General features: G+C 38.0%; 1 protein-coding gene across 2 annotated transcripts in view; it reads right to left on the bottom strand.

Moving 5' to 3' along the window:
* RUNX1T1 (RUNX1 partner transcriptional co-repressor 1) overlaps positions 1-17106 on the bottom strand; it is a 183032-nt gene extending 165926 nt beyond the window's left edge. Inside the window, exon 1 of one of the 2 annotated variants that reach the window (XM_036768921.1) lies at positions 17031-17106. Coding sequence is in view for 1 of the 2 variants with exons in the window: in XM_036768928.1 (XP_036624823.1) it covers positions 13179-13206 (28 nt within the window). In the remaining variant the exon portion in view is untranslated. Of the gene's footprint in view, positions 1-13178; positions 13754-17030 lie in introns of those variants that run through there. The other variant, XM_036768928.1, reaches the window with a different exon arrangement.
* Between the last annotated feature and the right edge of the window lie 2184 nt (positions 17107-19290).

Here is a 19290-nt window from a genome sequence, read left to right as displayed (position 1 = left end):
TAAAAAAAAGAACACACACACACACACACACACACACACACACACAAATCTGACTTCTTGGGTTAATTAATATGAGAAATACTATGAATATAAAATTTAAGAAAAATATCAGATTTTAGGTAGTGCTTGCAGAAACCCATCCCTTGCTAGTGGTTTGAAATACTGTAAATTTCCCCCAAAACAGAGACATTGCAAAAGCTCTGTGTTCTAAACATTAAGAATGGTACATTAACCTCCTACTGGTTCCGGTGGAGAATGCATTACCCCTATTTCACAAGCATCTTATAAGCAGGGTTACTGGAAGCTTTCCCATGGAAATACTGACAATGCCACTCAGTCTATAATACTCTCTGTATTTCAGAATTGCATTGACATACATGGTAAGAAATTGTACAAACTAATTGGGGTGAATTTTGTGGCTCTCTTAATGTTTTACTGTACATAAATAAGTGGCTTAGGATCGTGACTTAAGTATTAGATATCAGGTACTGTACACTAAGTGTGTATGCCTATTTCAGGTTACCAGGCTCTGGAAATTGAAATATAAAAATAAAATTTTTACTTTAAAATTCTAGCTTATATAAAGCAGAACTATATCTTCTTTTGATTTGTCGCACCCAAAATTTATGCTTTCAACTGACCATTCAAGGCGGTGTTTTAAGTAGACAAAATGTTAATATCAAACAGGTTTAATTTAATGCATTTTTTTAATCCATGTGATTTTTCTCTAAAAGCTTTCTGGCTTACCAATATCATTTTCCTGATGACCACTATTTACACTTTATAGGTCACTACTATTTACTATTAAGAGACAGCTAGGTGTCTCGGTGGACAGATGAGTCAGGAAGACCTGAGTTCAAATTTGGCATCAGACACTCACTAGCTGTGTGACCCTGGGCAAGTCACTTTACCTGTGACTTTAATCCATTGGTGAAAAAATGGCAGACTACTCCACTATCTTTGCCAAGAAAACCTCATGGAGAGCATGGTCCATAGGGTCACAAAGAGTCAGACATGATTGAATGACGACTACAATCACAACAATAACAACCACACGATTTACCATTACGAGGCAATCTATTTGTATCAATTTGTATTTGAGTAAATTGCTAAGCTTCATCCAAATTTCAGGGTTTAAATTTGTTTTTCATGACTTCATATTTGTAATGGGTTTTGTGTTTCTTGTCTTCTCAATTGGTGGGGAAGGGTTTGAGGGGGAAAGAGAATTTGGAACTGAAAATAAATAAACTACATTTTTAAAAATTTCAGTCTTCTTTCTTGAAATACTAGTTTCCCACTTTCATGTTCTACAAATAAAGTGCTTTCACTTTTTTTTTTCCATTCAAGGTACAGGATTAAATGATAATTTCAATATGACTTAAAGAGAGATGGGTTATTATTATTATTATTATTAATCATCATCATTAACATTAAATGGCTGAAAACAAACCTTTCTTTTTCCTGAATATGTCACTGGTAAAATGCTTCCAATTTTTCTCTAATGGGGTGCTTTCCGAGTCCATAAAACTTATTTGATTAGCAGCACTATTAAACCAATGCTTTTGTATGCAAGCACTCAAGCATAATTTAATCATTTTATTTAAGCCTGAAAAAAATTATTCTGAAAGCCTCGGTAAGTAAAATATTCTTGATTGGTTTAAACTTAAATTTGCAGGTATAATAAGGGTGAAATAAATCAAAGAAAGCTCACTGTGCAATGGAAAATTGTTAACTGCATGTCCTATTAGTTGGCAATGGGTAAAAAATAATGTACTACTGGAACATGTAAGCAATAACTAGTTTCAAAGATTTAGAATATATTTACGCAGTATTTTTTTTTTCATTTTAAAAAATGCATTTTGTTTTGTGGAAGCTACCCTGAACTTCACCTATGGATACCTCTTTTACAGCCAAGCAAGATCAGTCCTAATTGCATAATACCATTTTATCTGCTAAAGATAAAAGTGCCAATAAACAAAAATGCATATTAGGCAAGAGATTTTCAGAATAGAAAATTGGGTTTTTTTGTATTTTTTTTTGTTTTTAAATAACCCACTTGCATTAACAAAAGATTGCAGTAGCTTCCAAATTACAGGGTGTTATTTTTAGTGGAAGTAGTTCAATATTCATATTGGAGCAGATGTAGCAGTTTAACAAAACAGCTCTTCAAATCCTGCACAAATTGAAAACAGGAAAACTGATTGCATTTTCTCTTATCACTTTCCTTTTCTGAATTGACACTTTTGGCCTTCTGAAAATGTACACATGGCTTTCATCTTCGCAGCACCTGCTGATCAAACAGAAACCTAACATTTTCATGAAAATGGTATAAAGGACTAGTTTTCTTCTAACCATCTTTCAGGGCATCAGCGGCCTATTTATTGTCAACAATTGATACATATAAATACACAATGTAAATAGCATAATATTGCTTTATATTTACATCAAACTTTTAAAAATGGGTTAAGTTATCACTGGTTCTTTGCATTATAGTTCTTTGTCTGCCTAAAATTCCCTTCAGTCCTTGGTTTGCCCAAGACACAATTTCATTATGTAGCCAAAGATGATTGAAAATAAGTTTCTAAAAAATATAAGAAGGCTAAGAAAAATAGTTTGTGGTTAATATTTTCCCCGTCCTTAGCTGCACAGCCCACACACACACACACACACTCTTATGCATGTATGTATGTATATATGTACACATATTACATATCTAAAATGTCAGATTATATATTTATACATCCATATAACATGTTTTCTTAATCATGTTTTCACATGTTATTATCAATCTAAAATAGAGAAGCACAAAAATAAATGCCCCAGACCATTAACCTTATTTTGAAGTTTCCTTTACTATCCTTAGACATGTTTTATATTAGATGTAGGTTTAGCAGGTGCTTGGGGGTTGGAGTATCCCAGACTGTGGAAGAACAGATGTCATCCTAGCCCAACCTGGCAAGCATCTAAATTACAACTCCAACAATTCACTACTGATATTGGCTGGTGTGTTAAATACAAAAGTTTAAAATGAGTCTTCTTGCTTATGAAACATGAAATACATGCACTTTGTTTAGCCAGTCTGTTTCTCAGATGGTAAACTCAAAAACGCAGTGCCCTCCCCCCTCCCCACACCAACTAATGAGCACCATTCTCCCTGCACATAATTCTAGGTATAATTAAAGATGCTCCAAAGACCCGGTCCATGTCAGTTTCTTAACTGATGGAGCCCTAACCCATGTGAAGTACTCTTCTGCCATCCACTACCATTCTGCTTCAGTGATAAGGTAACCCGAAGGCAGAGATGACATACAGTAATATATGTGCCACTCTAGCTAGTTGGTCTGTGAATTTCAATGTTTCATCATGCTCACTGAGGCAATCGCAAACCTGAAATGTCAATATGTTCAGTCAATAGAAGTAAAGTAATGGGACTCTATTGTCTTACCCAATCGATCTGCTGCTGTCAACAAGGATACATGCCCCCCTGGCTTTAAACAAATTTTAATTAGGCTTTTAGTTAGTGGATCATATCTATATATCTATACAAACACCTTTTACCTTGGCCATGGGAAGAAACACATTTTTCAATTTTATTCCTTTTAATTTTTACTTCCAACAGTTGACTTTTAGTTTCCAAAACTGGTGTACATAAAAGGGAGTTAAAAATTCGCTCTTTGTCCCATGAAAAATGTTGGTATTTCTTACATTGCCAAACATGAAGTGGAAATGACCAACTTTAAATCAAATCTATCTGACGTTAGAGCTAACACATTTAATGTGATCTTTCCTCTGGACTAAGGAGCTGAAAACATACAGTAAAACCAGATTAATCCAAAATTAAAACGATGTTCCATTTGTTTTTCTCACCAATCCAAATTTTCTTAACAACTCCTCACTCACCCAAAAACACACTCCAAGGAAAAGCAAAGCCAAGCACCAAATAATCTTTCTGGATTCCTTCACCCTCTACCCTGGTCCATCATACTTAAAACAGATGCACCCTACAGGATGTAACTCTTTTTTTTTTCTTACTACAATGAGGTAGAAGACAGAGAAGGAAGATAAAGCACTTAAGTCATTCAAATCCATCCGAAGCTTCATTCAGGGACCTTCTAATCTAAAGGCAGTCTTTCTCAAGTCTCACTTTATTATACATATATGTATAATATATTTACACATTTATTATACACATATGTGTATATAATCAAGTCATTGGGCAGTTTATTTCTTCCTTTTAATGGCTTTAAAGTTCAGTCAATAAATAATCTATTATCCCCCTCCTCTTCCTTGTGTCTCCCCTAAACCCATTCAAACCAGCAAAACTAAACCCAATTAGAGATAAGGCCCTCGGGTAATCTCACCTCTGAGAGTCCTGTTTGGATAGCGGAGGTGATGGGAGATGGCGTCAAGGCCAGAACTGATGCCTCCTCTTAACCCCACAACAAAAGGCAGATTTCTCTTTCTCCCCCAGCTAATCTTTAAATGTAAATTCTCTCTGCCAGCTAAGAGGAGAGACAGATAACAGGTTACATCTTCACTTCTCCTGGTCTTATTGACTTCTGCATCATTTGGAAAGGGAGGGAGGGAGGGAAAGAAAAATGCAGGCTTCCCCCCCTTCATCCTTCCCTCCCTTCCTCATTCCCACTCCTCCTACCCCTTGGTCTCCCCTCCCCTTTTCATGGAGATTACCTTCTGGCTGGAGTACAGGAGCAGAGGTGGCTATGGAGGAAGCAGAGGCGGCGGCAGAAGCAGCAGCAGCAGCAGCAGCAGCAGCAGCAGCAGCAGTAGCAGCAGCAGCAGCAGCAGCCTGGCCCCAGCTTTGTATTCATTAAACACACATCGAAGCTTATCTGAAGTAAAAGCCTTGTCAGGATGGCACATTGTGTGTGAGTGAGTGTGTGAGTGAGAGAGAGGGGGGAAGGCAATGTGCATCAGGGTGATTACAATATCAGCAGGGCCCAGATGGAGGCAGGAAAATAAACAGAGGGTGTGTGTGAGACTGAGAGGGGAGAGAGGGAGGAAAAGAAGAAGATAGAGATGGAGAAGGGAAAGGAGGGAAATTAAAAAAAGGGATACAGGGAAGAAGAGGGGGGAAAGAGCCCAGTGAAAGAGGAAATGGGGGGGGGGGGGTAGGGGTGGGAGGTGAGAGTGGGCAAGAACACTCCATCTAGCTAGCTGCCTTCTTCCTAGCAGAGAAAGGATATCCAGAGGATACGGCCAGCCAAGGGCACATTGTCCCTGGCCATTCAGAAACCTGCCACTCTGTGCCCTAAACACCTCTGCAGGAAGGGGAAGTCAAACCTCTTCCATGAGATTTCCCCTCTTGGCCCAGATAAGAAGAAATCTTTTGTCCTAAAGTAGAGCATGGGATATTGTTTGGAGAAGCATGCCAAAGAAACCTTTCATTTTAGGAATCAAGAGTTAGAAAAACCCCTGGAAATCAAGTGCCACCCCCCCACTCCCATTTTACAGATAAGGAAACAGAGCCTTATTGAGATTAAGTGAGTTGCCCAAGTTCATGTAGCTAGAACTAGAATTCTATCTCAAGTCACGGGATTCCACATCAACTGTTCTTTCCACTACACACTCTAATCTTTTCTTCTTATAATCTGAGAGCCACAATTTAAAGTGAGTCTAGTCAAACCTCAGTCCTATATATAAACCATATAGAAGGTTTAATAGAGGTCTACATTTTCTTTATGTAGACATAGATATGTGTAGTTATACATATAGATACCTATTGGCATTATAAATGCCTGGCACATAGTATGCACTTAATAAATGCTTTTTTATTTACATATGCATGTTTATATAATCCAATTTTCCTAACTGACCCTAAATGGAAGTCTCCATTTCTACTTCTTGGCTAGTCCATCCTGCTATTCCACATACACACACACAATAAATCATGTTGCTTCACTCAGCCCAACTCTCTGGCTTGCTCCAACACTCTCTAGTTTATTTCCTGTATCACCAGAATAAGCATGCTACTTCTCGTTCAGTTACTGAAGTAGTTTTTTAGGTCACCAACATAAATCTAGTGTCTAGAACACGGCCTCACACGTAGTAGGTACTTAATTCAATTGGTCTAGGTGACAGTCTAGGGAAGTTTCTTTGTATTTTTGAATAGGTATTGGTGATAGGAATTTTAAGCCAAAGATATTAACTGGGTCTGGAGACCACTCAGATTCCCCATAATCAGCCTCAGGCCCAGGAATTGCAAAACATTCTAGAGCTGCTTAAGCATTCTATATGGCCTGGGTTCACCTTCTCCAAAAAGGGTCAAAAGAAAGGTACACCCCAGGGAATCCCCCTTAGGCTTCCCTTTTCCTTTTAAATGCAACCCATCAGGAATTTGGAACACCTGATCAGATGCATTAATGGTGTGCAGCTAAAAGACTAGGGCTTGGTATTATTTGGGGGAGGGGAGGATTGGGGGAGGTTGTGTGTCAGATTTTAAGCTTTAGTTCAGAAGCTATCAGTAAGAAGGCAGACAGTGAGATCTCCAACTCAGTGCATGCTTTTGAACCCAGTTACTCTGAAAGTTGTGCTAGTAAGACAGTTGATTTTAAACCATATTAAACTGAAAAAGGAGGGAAGAAAAAATACAGAAAAGTACCTTGGAAGGTAGAAAGTGCAAAGACAGGTACTGTTTAGCCAAACAATCCTTTGCAGTTACTTAGCTAAAATAGACAGGGAGAGGGTGTGTGTGTGTGTGGGTGTGTGTGTGTGGGTGTGTGTGTGTGTGTGTACGTACTACATACTAGTGGTAGGCTTTCTCTCCCTCCACTTCCACCTCCAGAAAAGAATTAAGGGAAATTTGATATGTAATACAAAGTGAAAAGCAGGAGCCTTAGATGGGGGAAGGGCACGTGTGAAAATCTTGTCAATGCAATGAATGTCAGATAAAAAGGGGCCTGTCACAAATCCTCCAGTAATCCAATAATGTGAAAACCTCTTGGTATCACTGAGACATGAACAAGGTAATATTTCTTAATTCTTCAAAAAGTGACCTGGTGCAATAGTTTAAGAGAAGGTGGGATGGGAAGTGTGGGTGGGAGATGCATTGCTAAAAAACCAACCATTTGGACAGGCTACCTTACAAAGCTCTTACAAGAATGAAAATCTGTCACTCTTACATGTTTTCAATTTAATACCAGATTTCTATGGTATCATTCCTACTTTCACAAAAGGTCACCTTTCACCTCTTCTCTAGCTGCTACTGAAAGCCATATTTAGAAGTAACCAGACACAATCATGTACATTGTGCCTCAAATGAATATTTTAATTAAACTAATTTGGATAGAGACTATATACCAACAGCCATAAACCTTATGCAAGAATAGGAAGAAAAACACCCTTAGTTACTCAACTCAATTTACAAAATTCCCACAGATTTCTTTCCCCATAATGTTCTCTCGAGATGCTGTAAAATCAATGTTAGTGTCTCTTTTATATTCATAAAATAAAGGAAGACGTAATACATCTAAAATACAGAAGATATGAGGATAACTGCATAAAACCAAACATGTTAAAGAAATTCTTTTGTAAAGGCACAGTGAAGATATTTCCATTACTATGTTGTGTATTCCTTGGCTTATGCAATCTATTCAGTTATAGAAATACCAACCACATCTCAAATGGGAGCACATAACAATCTCTCAAGCAAACCACTGGCTACAAAACAAACTCTAAAATAAAGGAATATAGTAATAAAATAAATATAATTATAGCATAAATATATGCCCTAAGTGGTGTTCTATAAGCCCAACTGTCTCAAAGTCCAGACTGGAGGCTAGAAATCTTAATTTCAGCTGGCTCTCTCTTAATAATGGGCTACCTTCCTATATAAAGGAAGGAGTCCATCTGCCCCAGGCAGATAAGTTTTGAAGCATTAAAATAGATAAAAATCTAGCATTTTCTTTCTTGCATTGACTACGTGAATTCCAGTGTGCTATAATGTGAGAATTCCAACATATGACCATTATAGCATAATATCTCACTGCTCGCTTGTCATTACTTCATTTGTAATTCTTATGGTAATTATGTTCATAATTACTATAAACAGATGTGGTAGACATTCATGTGACCTTTTATTGCAGAATGCATTCCTCACTCATTTCACTCTAATATCCCATGTATATGAAACCGAAATGGGGGTGCCGGTGGGATGTTTTCTAATGTTTTATCAGCACAATTCAAACAAAACCTACATTTTCTTCCTCTACTTCGTGTGCAACTTTTGGCTTATTTAAACATTCATGTTTAATTCTGTCTTTACAAGATCATTGAATGGCACACTTGACTAATAATATTGCTTCCAAAATGAACTATGACTATATATGTAAATCAAATGGGTGGAGAGATTGTTTTGATTGTTTTCACAGAAAGAATCTGAATGGTGAATCTTTACTCCCCCTCTCCATCTTTGTTAATGCAACAGAATCCTGCTTTTAAAAAAAAAAAGTCCCTGGCAGCTACATAGCAATTTATCTACTGACAACTCAGCCATCACCCTCTTTACATAAAACACATTTACAATAAAATCAGTATGGATTTCATTAGCTGAAAACCTCCTCGAATTTCATTTCTTTGGCCCTAATCTATAATTAGTGTGGACAGACAGGTGCAAGCCCTTCTCTTCTACAGATGGCCACTGGAAACGGTGCAAAGGAGCTCCTTCTGTTTAAACAACATAGAGATAACCTGCTCTGCTCTTATCACTTACAATTACCTCCATTAAACTGAACTAATGTTTACTTTAATAAAATGTCCACTGTTCTTTAAACATTATTTAGGAACTTTTATATCCACAGTGAAAAGGGTAAGGATGAAAAATTTCTTTTTAGATTATGACCTCTTTTTGAAGTTAAATTGCTCATCAGGGGCTTTGGATTCACAAAAGTATTTGGATGATTTTTTACCTGTTATGTTGAGATTTATGTACTTTTTTATTTGAAAAAAAAGACTTTAGGTACCTATGTAATACTTTTACCTTTATATTTATGGAATCTTGCTATTTAGCTCTTGAAATTTGGAAACAAGGAGTTCATGGTCAAGTAGGTATACATATATACATATATATATATATATATTTACATATATAGTTGGTCAATAAGCACATAACTTTCAAAGCCTCAGTTTTTCAAACTTATTTTAAATGCTTAATTCTCCCTTAAGTATGCATACCAATTAAAATTATCTGGGGTCTGAAACTCTATCAGTGTATGGTATTTTTTTAATTAAGCAAACTAAAAGGAAGATACTCATTTCATATAGGTACTGGTAAAACAACTCTCACCAAAATCAAGTGCACCTCCCTCAGTTTCAGCTATGACTCACTTCAGGATGACTGGTAGCACAAAGAACATTTTAAAAATCCCAAACTGTAACATATTAATATCTCCTCTCACTCGGCTTACATAAATTACAGTAAAGAACTCCAGCAAGATGAAAACTGACTTGTTTCTCCACATGCAAATCCTGCAGGTGCCAGTTTTTCAGAATGCTTTGCTAGCTAGGCTGCCTGCCCAGAGCCTCAATGAAGCGGGCTTTGCATTCAGTGCCTGTCAGCTGATGCTCATATCAAAGAAGTGAGAAACAGGATTTGACAGAGGAGAATGTCCAGAACTGACAAGCCACTGACCAGCATTCCAGGTGGAGGCATTCTCCTCCCATTATGATCCCCCTTTTGCCATTTAATTTTTTTTAAAGCTTTCTTAGCTAAACTTCTATTTATAAACACTGAGCCTACTATGTGGAAGACCAATCTCCATTATTTTATTTGGAGGGGAGGGAAAAAAAGGAAAAGATTGATCAAATCTGCCTATCGTGGTTAATATTTTATTTCTAACAAAATCTGGCAATTTATTTTAAAACTGAAGGTCCTTTGGTAGAACAAACTCATGCAGTCAGTTGCCAGTGACCTGACTTGACACAGTAGTCCCCATGCTATTGATAGAATGCTTCCAGTTGAGTTAGCCTTTTTTTAAGTATTTCAAACTAAATGATTATTGGAAATTACTATCACAAATAGCCAAAGTAAGTTTGAGGGAGATCGAGTGCTATCTCAAAAACTCTTTGTCTAGCCTCAGAGTTCTGTAGGCATTAAAACAATACCAGATTGTTTTCCCCTTCCCATTATTTGTAATGAATATGAATTGTAAAAAAAACTAGACGTGGAGACCACTTAGCCCATCAAGTGAAAACATTGTCTGCATGATTTAAAATCAAATTCTTAATGCTGAAACAGAAATTTATTATGTGATTGTTTTCTTCTCAGACCCTGAAAAAAACTCATTTTTTCATAACAGATATAAAAGAGTTGCTTAATAAATGCAGCTAAGTGTAAATACATTTAAGAGCCTCAGAAAGATGTTAAATATAGTACAAATAAACAAAACAATGCACTTAAAAACTACTTCTGTATTTACCCTGCCTTTAGGAAATGCCTTGGTCAAATTGCATTCCATGATCAAAACTGTATCAAGACTGTCACAGAGCTCCATAGGCACAGTGGCAACCATTTTTTTTAAATCACAGTCACCTCCCTCCACCCCCCATTATCTAATATCACCAGAAAGTTAAATCATGACCAAAGGAGGAAGACAAAAAGTAAACAATTGAAATGTAAAACCAGAGACCACAGAAATAACTTTGTCACACTCTTCCCTCTCACCTCAGGATGGCCAACTGAACCAGTAGCCATTATACTAAACTTTTATTGAACTTTTTCAAGGAATGATAGGGTAAAGACCAGAACAAATTGAATAATGGAATACTTACAGGGTCAAGGTGGAACTATTCAGTAGGCTAAAATTGAGGACCACAATGCTAACAAACCATCTATCCCAGACTACCTAAGTAATCTAGTAGGCTTTTAGGTATGAATTCACTGGGCAGGGACCCACTCTAACTCTTGTGCTCTTTCCAATACTGGTAGTTTATTTATAGCAAAAACTGATGATAAAAACCACTGGAGTGCCCTTAACAAAATGGTACAGCTGTTTAAAAGAAGGAGGGTGGGGAATGTCCTCCATAGCAGATTTCAAGTTAGTTTGCACATAAGGAAACTGCTTTGGTCAGCAGCTCGACCTTTATCAGGGGATAAATCAATTTGCAGCAGCTGTGGACAGCCATTTAAGTCCAGGGCCTGAACAGATTAATTAAGGGAAGCGATGTTAAAAATTAAAAGGGTCAGAGTTATATTAAGTACATGAAGTTTGGCTAGAGCAGCTATTCTTCCTCCCTTTCAATCCTACCCCTTCCTCTCCCTCCCAGCTTCATCTCCCCAGGAATGCATTCCGAGGCTCACAGGGCATCCCGCCAGCCCCGATCCTGGACATACATACCCTTTGCCCTAACGTTTTGCAGATTTCTTCCCCAAAAGAAACCAGACTGAGACGTGCATAACTTAAGTTATACCCGCCCCCAAAGGAATCTGAGGCAAATACTCGTCGGATGGATTTGACAATAAGATGAGTACAGCATGCAGAATTAGAAAAGGTTTCTGTTCTCTGGGTTTTACCCTCTTCCCTGCCCCTCCCCACGCAGTCTCTTTTCATCTCCCTGCCCCCAACACCAAACTGGTAATAAGTTTTCTGGCAAGGGGTTCCTGGACTGACCGGTTTGGGAAAGGGTTGTAGGATGGTTATTTTTAGTATAGCAGTGGTGGAGCAAATCCTACGTCCCGGGATCCCAGCACACGGGCTATGTATCTTTCTCAAGGTCTTTCCGAGTTTCTAAATGCAAAACTTGACTCGCTTCAATCCAGGGGAGAGCAGAAGAAGCTGCTAGGGGTCTGAAATGTAGTCTCGCTCTAATGAAGCATCCTTCCTTGTCACCCCACCCGGTCAGTCCCGCAGGAAGGACGGTTAAGGCTTCCTTTTCTAAACCCTTCGCTAAAAGCAGCAGACCAGCAAGGGACACAGCCTGAAGAACGAGGGGAGGGGACAAACATAACGACTTGACCGATCCCCTTTCGCCCGGTCGTTTTCTGAACCGTACCGCCCCTGGAGGTCTGCGGCGTGGGTAGAACGGAGCGCCCTTCGGAAACGGGTCGAGTGGCGCTACCCAGACTAGCTGAGCAGCTTTTCTGCTTTTCCTGCTTCCTCTGTTCTGCGGGGCTGACTCAACTGCCAGGGACCTTTTATACTTCAGAGATGCGGCAAATTGACTTATTCCACAGCTGCTAAGTGAAATATGTAAAAAGGAGTCCGGTGTAGAATGAAACGGGCAGGCGGAAAGGGGGGTAGGGGGAAAGGGAAGCTGAACCTCTCCTTTAGTCCGTTTTACACTGTGCAGAGACTGGGCAAACCCATCCGGCACACAGATCTGGCCTTTTCTCACGATGATGCAACAGGGAAATGTCAACAGCATCTCGTGCAGGGTTGTCACACTACCTGTCGAGTTGTTTGGGTTTTTTGCCATTAAAAAAAAGGCAAAGGGCCCCTCAGAGATACAAAGTTATAAAGCCTATTGACAAAATTTTCCTAACCCCAAAGTACATACTGTAAACAGCTGGAACATCAAAGTTGGAGATTTTACTTCGCTTATTTTAATTGTTTTAAAGTCCTGAATAATAATTTTAAGGCATGAGTAATAATCACCTGGTTTGGACTAAAATATTAGCTTTTTTTTTTTTTTGCAATATGCCAAATACACATTAGGGCACGGTATTTTTAAAAAGTGTTTTGTTCTCCCCTTTTAGAAACATTATTTGTTCCCCTTGATCAGAGTGTAATTTGGGGAAGTATTCATAAAGAAATGTTTCCAATAGTTTCATAAAATATTCTTCATACATAATCTTTTGCTGACTGGCGAAGTTGATAATAGCCTTTTCCTCCCCAAACGGTGAGGTTTCTAACATGAAACAGCCTGGGATCCTAGGATTATTCTCATCTCTCCTCTCTGCTATGCTTCCTCAGCCACCCTAGGCACCCCAGTCCTTGCATCGTGTCGGCTAAATAATCCAACCCTGAGATGGTGAGGGGGCAAATAAAACATTAGGTTTATCATAGTAGTAAGAATAATAGCAGCTCCATCCACCCAGCCAACCAGCCTACCTGCCTGTCCTTCCATTCGGTCCAGATCCCCAGGTTGTGAGATACCCTCCCCGGCCGGGTTCTCCCCAGTCCCTTCCCGGCTCCCAGAGCCTTGCTTCTGGCGTACGTACTTACACCGCAAAGGGCCGGAGATTCCCACCATTCGCCACAGGCTGTGTGCTGCAAATAAAACTTCCCGTCCTTCCCAGGCGGAGACGCGGATAGCCCAGACTGCAGGAGGGGAGAGGGAGAGAGGAATGCAATGCAGCTTCCTTTGCCAGTCCAGAGTATGTATCCACGTCCACACACACACACACACACACACACACACACGTCAAAACCAAACGAGCCCAGGGAAGAACTCCAGCTGTTTGGAGCTCAGCAGCAGCACCAGCTTAGAGATTTCTGGTACAAAAAAGGAAAGGGACGAGGACGAAGAGCAAAACAAAGTCTCCACGTAGAACTAATTACTGCGGGAGATTCTCCACCCCACCCCCCACCTCCTTTTCGTTGTTGTTGTTGCTGCAGACAAATGTGATATGGAGTGCAGGGAACTGCTACTGTCACAGGCGTCTCTCTCTCTCTCTCTCTCTCTCTCTCTCTCTCTCTCTCTCTCTCTCTCTCTCTCTCTCTCTCTCTCTCTCTCTCGCCTCTCTCTCTCTCTGTCTCTCTCTCCCCTCCCCTCTCTCTTCTTTTCTCTCCCCCTCTTCTCACTCTCTAGGAAGGCGATGTATATATTTGCAGGGCTGCCTTGCGTCTGCCTCGGAGAAGGAGCTCCATGCAATCTGCGCGGCTCTGCCCGCAGAAGGCTCCCACGTATCAGTCTGGCTCCCTCTGCTCCCAGCCACCTCTCAAGTCAAACAACATACTGCCAGCAGCCGGCCCCGGCTCCGCTACCCAGGTGCAGGGTGGGGGAGGGCTTCAAGCAGTGGGAGGTGATAGAGGTAGGAGACATCTGTGTCGTGAGGAGGTCAGAGGGGTCAAGTATATGTTAACAATAGGCGAGCACAGTCCCTCTTGGGCAGTCTGCCTAGTCTTTCTGTCGTTCTCTCTCTTTTACAGGGTGGACATGGAACTTGCCTCCCTAATGATGCCTTCCCCAGGCTGCCTGCCTGCGTTAGGAGTCCAGACTGCCCTGCAGTAACCCAAGACGAACACTTTCCCTAGCCATCTGGAGAGCTCCTGGCTTCTCTGCCTGTATCTCATCACTGTCTGAAGAGACAGCACTGCTAGAAATCAAGCCACTCTCAGATCTACTCTCTAATCCCCTTCTGTTAGCTGATTTTCAGTCTGACTGACTATTTGCTTTCGCATTAGATAATAGCCTTAGAGAAAACAATTATCATTTTCTTCCACCCCCCTTGTTTTTCCACTTCTCTTACAGTACTCCATTAAAGAAGGCCTCTTCATATGTAATTTTTTTAAAAGAGAAAAATATCTGGATACTTTAGGGAAGCCCCCCCCCAAGAAGCTAGGAGGAAAAGAATTCCATATATTTCTAATATAAATTAATAAACGCTATGCAAAAAAATACTTGAATAACAAACATTAATATGTGGGTCAGATATAATCAGATAATGGCTTGCAGTGATCTAGTACAATGAAATCCATTTTAGTATACTATGGCACAGAAACAGCTGGAAATATTCTATTGAAAGAAAAATTGGAAATCTTACTTTGGGGTATCTTATTCCTGGTAGAGCTTACATTTGTAGCTTATATCGGTACAAAAATGAAAAAAAAATTCCTCATGTGCTCTTTGCAAATGAAAAATTGCCTAAGATGGACTCAGAAGCTCATAAGTAAAGAGCATAGAGAAAATAAAGTATAAAGAAAAACTGATAGCGGTTTTTTGTGTAACTTAATTTAAAAACCTGTTCCCTAAATAATGTTTAGGGGGAAAAAACTGCCTCATTCCTTTCAATAATACAGCTTAACAGTTCTCAAGCATTTATAGGCTCTACTAATTTTTAGCAATTCATTTACAGAAAACAATCATCGTGCATTCTGCCCTCTCCTAGGGACATCTGACTAATGAATTGTAATGGACTAATGAATTGTAATGTTAAATCCTGGTATCTGATATTATGATGCTTTTCAATTTGAATATCAGATTTTTTCCTAGTTGCAAATGCCATAGCAATTTCTGAATTAAGTAATGTCTTTCTATTCAAATATTCCTTCACTTCAAAGGTATTTGCATAGTCTGAACAGCAGAAGAACTTAAAATGGTAAAGTTCTAAATTATGTGCATTACAATAATGTCTACTGTGTTGGAAGACACTATTGTAATGCAATATGATGTCAATCCTCACTGCTGTTCAGCTTAAGGAATCAAAGTTAATTCAAATTTCCAACCTTTTTTTACAGCCTTCTTCCCAGAAAGCAGAAAGTTGGTGCAATTAGTATGGTGCATAGAATACACATGCTTATTTCAAATGAATGGAATAATATCAGAATAAAAAATATATTTGTTAAAAATTTTAATATCTTTTAAAGTGCATTTTAAAGTTAGAATACTAGCCACTTAAAATTTAAAAAAAAAATTCATGTAAAAATTCTGAAATATGTACATTTAACTAGATTTCACTTGAGGTAAATTTTAATGCTAGGATTGTACAATTATAACAGAAACTTCAAATCTTAAGATACTTTACTGAAAAATTATTTGGAAAAATCAAAAGTTTTAAGCTAATGCTATATTCAATGCCATTTAATGCTTATAAAAATACTCTGTTTTGCCAGTCATACTTATGGAAAAAATAATAACCAGGGTTTCCCCCCACCCTGTTTTATAACCTTTTTAAAAATTGTATATACTTTTCTATATTCTACCTTGCTCTGAATCAGGCCAAAATAGTTCACCTGATCTTAGATCCTTTTGTGCAAGGGTGGGAAAATGTGCTTTTAATTGATAAAAGAAAATTCAGTATATTTCTCACTATAATCATTGCCCCCCCCCAATATATTCCTCTCCTTACCTTAAATCTTTTTGGTTCTTAATGTATGGAATTCCCTTCATTTATCCAACATTTACTACACTTTACAGGAAATTTCTCTGTGATGCTTAGTACACTGCTTCCTATACAGTTGTGAGTGCTTAGTGCATTCTTTAGAGATGCATAGTTTACCTATAACAATTTCACGGAGTGGGATTCCTATACAAGATGTTAATAAGTACTTAACACTTTTAGAGATGTCTTCTAGGCAATGTCTGCTCAAACTAGCATTGAGGTGTGAGCTGTAATAATCTGCCCCTTGAGAAAGCTCTGTTGGTTGCCTAGAATGAGAAAAGGCCTCAATTAACACTTTATTCAACTCTTACAAATATGATTTATTATTGTTGCTGAAATTAAAGAATGATAAGCCATATACTGGGAAACTGTATTCATTTCCCCTATATTACACTCTTCTACAATAGGTATAGTCCATCTAATGTCCTCAATTGGTTCTGCAAAAATGTAATGTTAGATAAAAGAATTTTCCATGTTCAGTTATTTATAATAGTTATAAATTATAACAAATTAGTTATAGAAGTAAGTTATAACAGTTATAGATGTTATAAATAGATGTTTGGTTGGGAAGCATAGCAAGATTTCCTCATGTTAGGTTGAATTTGATTATAATGAATTGATAGAATTTATTAGAAATGACAAATGGGTCAGGTTAATATTTGCTGCAAATGGCCATACCTTACACCCTCTATCCTGATCCTCAAATGTGTTTTTTAAAAGGTTTAATTTTCTAAAATTACTCTTAGAAATTTTGATTCTTAAAGTTGCTTACTCTAATTTATAAATAAAGTGACAACCTTGAAAATAGGTGGAAAAAAAATTTACGAATTCTAAACAAATCTCAGTCTGTAAACTAGATTATGCATGGTACAAGTGATATAGGATAAAATTTAACAAGCATCAAAGTGTACCCTAAATGCTTAAGAGTGTAATCAAATTAAACAGGAATTTGAATTTGTAAATATTAACTTACCCAAAGTTGACAATCATTACTGCCACCCAGACACTGAGCTATTGGGTTTGATTTAGCTGTAGTCAGTCCTTCTGAGACTTTTTTTCCACTCTGAGTCTGTGAGAATTGGTTGCATATGTGTGCTAATGTGACCTGGTTCAAAAAAAAAAAAAACAACAGAGGAAAACTCACACTTAAAAAAAATCAATAAATTAGAAGGAGAATTTATGTGGCAAAACGATTATTTTATCAAAGCATTCATTATCATGTCCCTCCAAATAGTAGGCTACCCTAGTGGACATAAATATGATTGTATTGGTCAAAGTTCATTTATACTCAATTTTTCAGGATCACATCTAATATATACAATGAAATGTGTCTCTATTTTACACATATAGATGTACAATATACAGAAAGAGCTCAGGAACTATCTCCTGTGCCCTTTGAGAACAGTTGCATGGATATAGTGACTCCCAAGAGAACATCTTCCTATCTTCCTGCTCATTCTCAACACCGTACTGAATGCCTTTTCCCCTCCTCCTCCTTCTTTGCCTTTTATTTGAAATAATCTGAACACAATGTGTTGTTTTCCCCACTAGAAATCGATATTCTATGTATTTCATAGTCTGTACTTCTTGAATCTATCTTTTCATAGATTTCTTCCCCATTCTTCTTCTTGCCAAGTATAATGAGGTACTGATAAGTCACTAGAAATGTTTACACAACGCCAAGACAATGGGGTGAAAAGGGAAAAAAAAATCATCAGCCAGTTATCCAGATGTTTTGTCTACAAGAGGACAAATAACACCAGTTTGACTGTAGGGTTTTGTTTTTAATTGAACTGACTAGTTTTCTGACTCAACTATTTGCAGACTGAGATTTCAACATCACCAAGATTTTAAATGAATGATGAAGCTATGATCAGTGATCAGTGTGAGCATGGTTCAAATGGTGCACTGGAAATGGAAAAGGTATGCAAATCTATGTATTTCAGTTTAGCTGTTGATAAAACCAATTTCATTTCTTTGATAAGTATTACATTCACTTTGAATGAATAAGCTAACAGCCACAAGCAATTTGGTAAAATTCTATGCAAATGAACTTTAGATGAATGGACAACTGTTTATTAGTTGAATTAATTTTAATTTGCATATTGCATGGCTATTTTTTCCCCTTCATCTAACTGTATGGGATTCATACATAGCAGCACTGCCACTTAGAAAAGGGAGCAGGGTATCCCTAGAAAATCAGTCCTTAGCCACATAGGAACTACATGTATCTAAAGCATATACATTAAACCCACTCTTTAAAAGATATACATAGATAGTATTCTAATCATCTCATTTCCCCTAATCCTTAAAAAAGGGTAATTTGCCCCCACAGAGCACTCTTCAGCCTGATGAATCCCACATCACCTCATAAAGTCTTTTCATACAGGAATCACTTCATCACTGTAGTGTAATCACCTCTGGGGAGAAAGACAAGAGCCAACTGGCTCTCTGTACAACAGTGAGAAGAGAAAGAAATTTTGGCCAAGGAAACCATAGCAAATATAAACTACTGTTAGTCATAATCAGCAATGGATTTGTTTTGCACAGTTCTACTGTACTTTCTTAAAATAATAAATCTAGTAGCTGATGTGTGCATATAAGAAAAAGATAAATGAATAAATGAGTGAATGAATGAAAAAGCATTTATTAAGCTCACCTGCTTCTTGGTAGGTGCTGAAAAAAGACCAAAGTGAGATAGTTCCAAAAGACCAAAGTGGGACAAGAGCAAACTGGCTCCCTGCCCTCAAGGAGAGGGCACTCCCCTAGATGTGCTGTCATTTGCATTAGAATAAGTAAATAAATATATATATGTGTATGTGTGTATATATATATATATACACACTATATATATATATTTATAGGTTGTGTGTGTCACTTTAATGTTTACAAAGAACTTGAAGTTAATTAAACCATCCAACCTGAATAGCCCTCTGGTAGGTTCTCTTCTTATTGCCATGTTGTACATGAAGAAACTGCATCTCAGAGGAGTAGAGGTCTAGCCAACAAGTGATCTCATCTTCATGAAAAACATGAAAAACGATATGATAGTGACCAAAGAGTTATTCTGCCTAGCTTTCCCAGTTATACCTTGTCTTGCCTTGAGGAAACAGTTTAATCAAAGGGCACTTTACTTTAGCTACCAGTAATGTGGTCAGTGAGATTTGTCACCCACCTTATGTTAAAAAAGAGTATCATTAAAGCATAGTGCAGCTAGATGGTGAAATGGAAAA

Source organism: Trichosurus vulpecula, chromosome 1 (genome assembly GCF_011100635.1).
Source record: "Trichosurus vulpecula isolate mTriVul1 chromosome 1, mTriVul1.pri, whole genome shotgun sequence".
NCBI classification, from domain to species: Eukaryota; Metazoa; Chordata; class Mammalia; order Diprotodontia; family Phalangeridae; genus Trichosurus; species Trichosurus vulpecula.
Note: the sequence above shows the minus strand (reverse complement) of the source record. Positions and strands in the feature narration are given on the sequence as shown.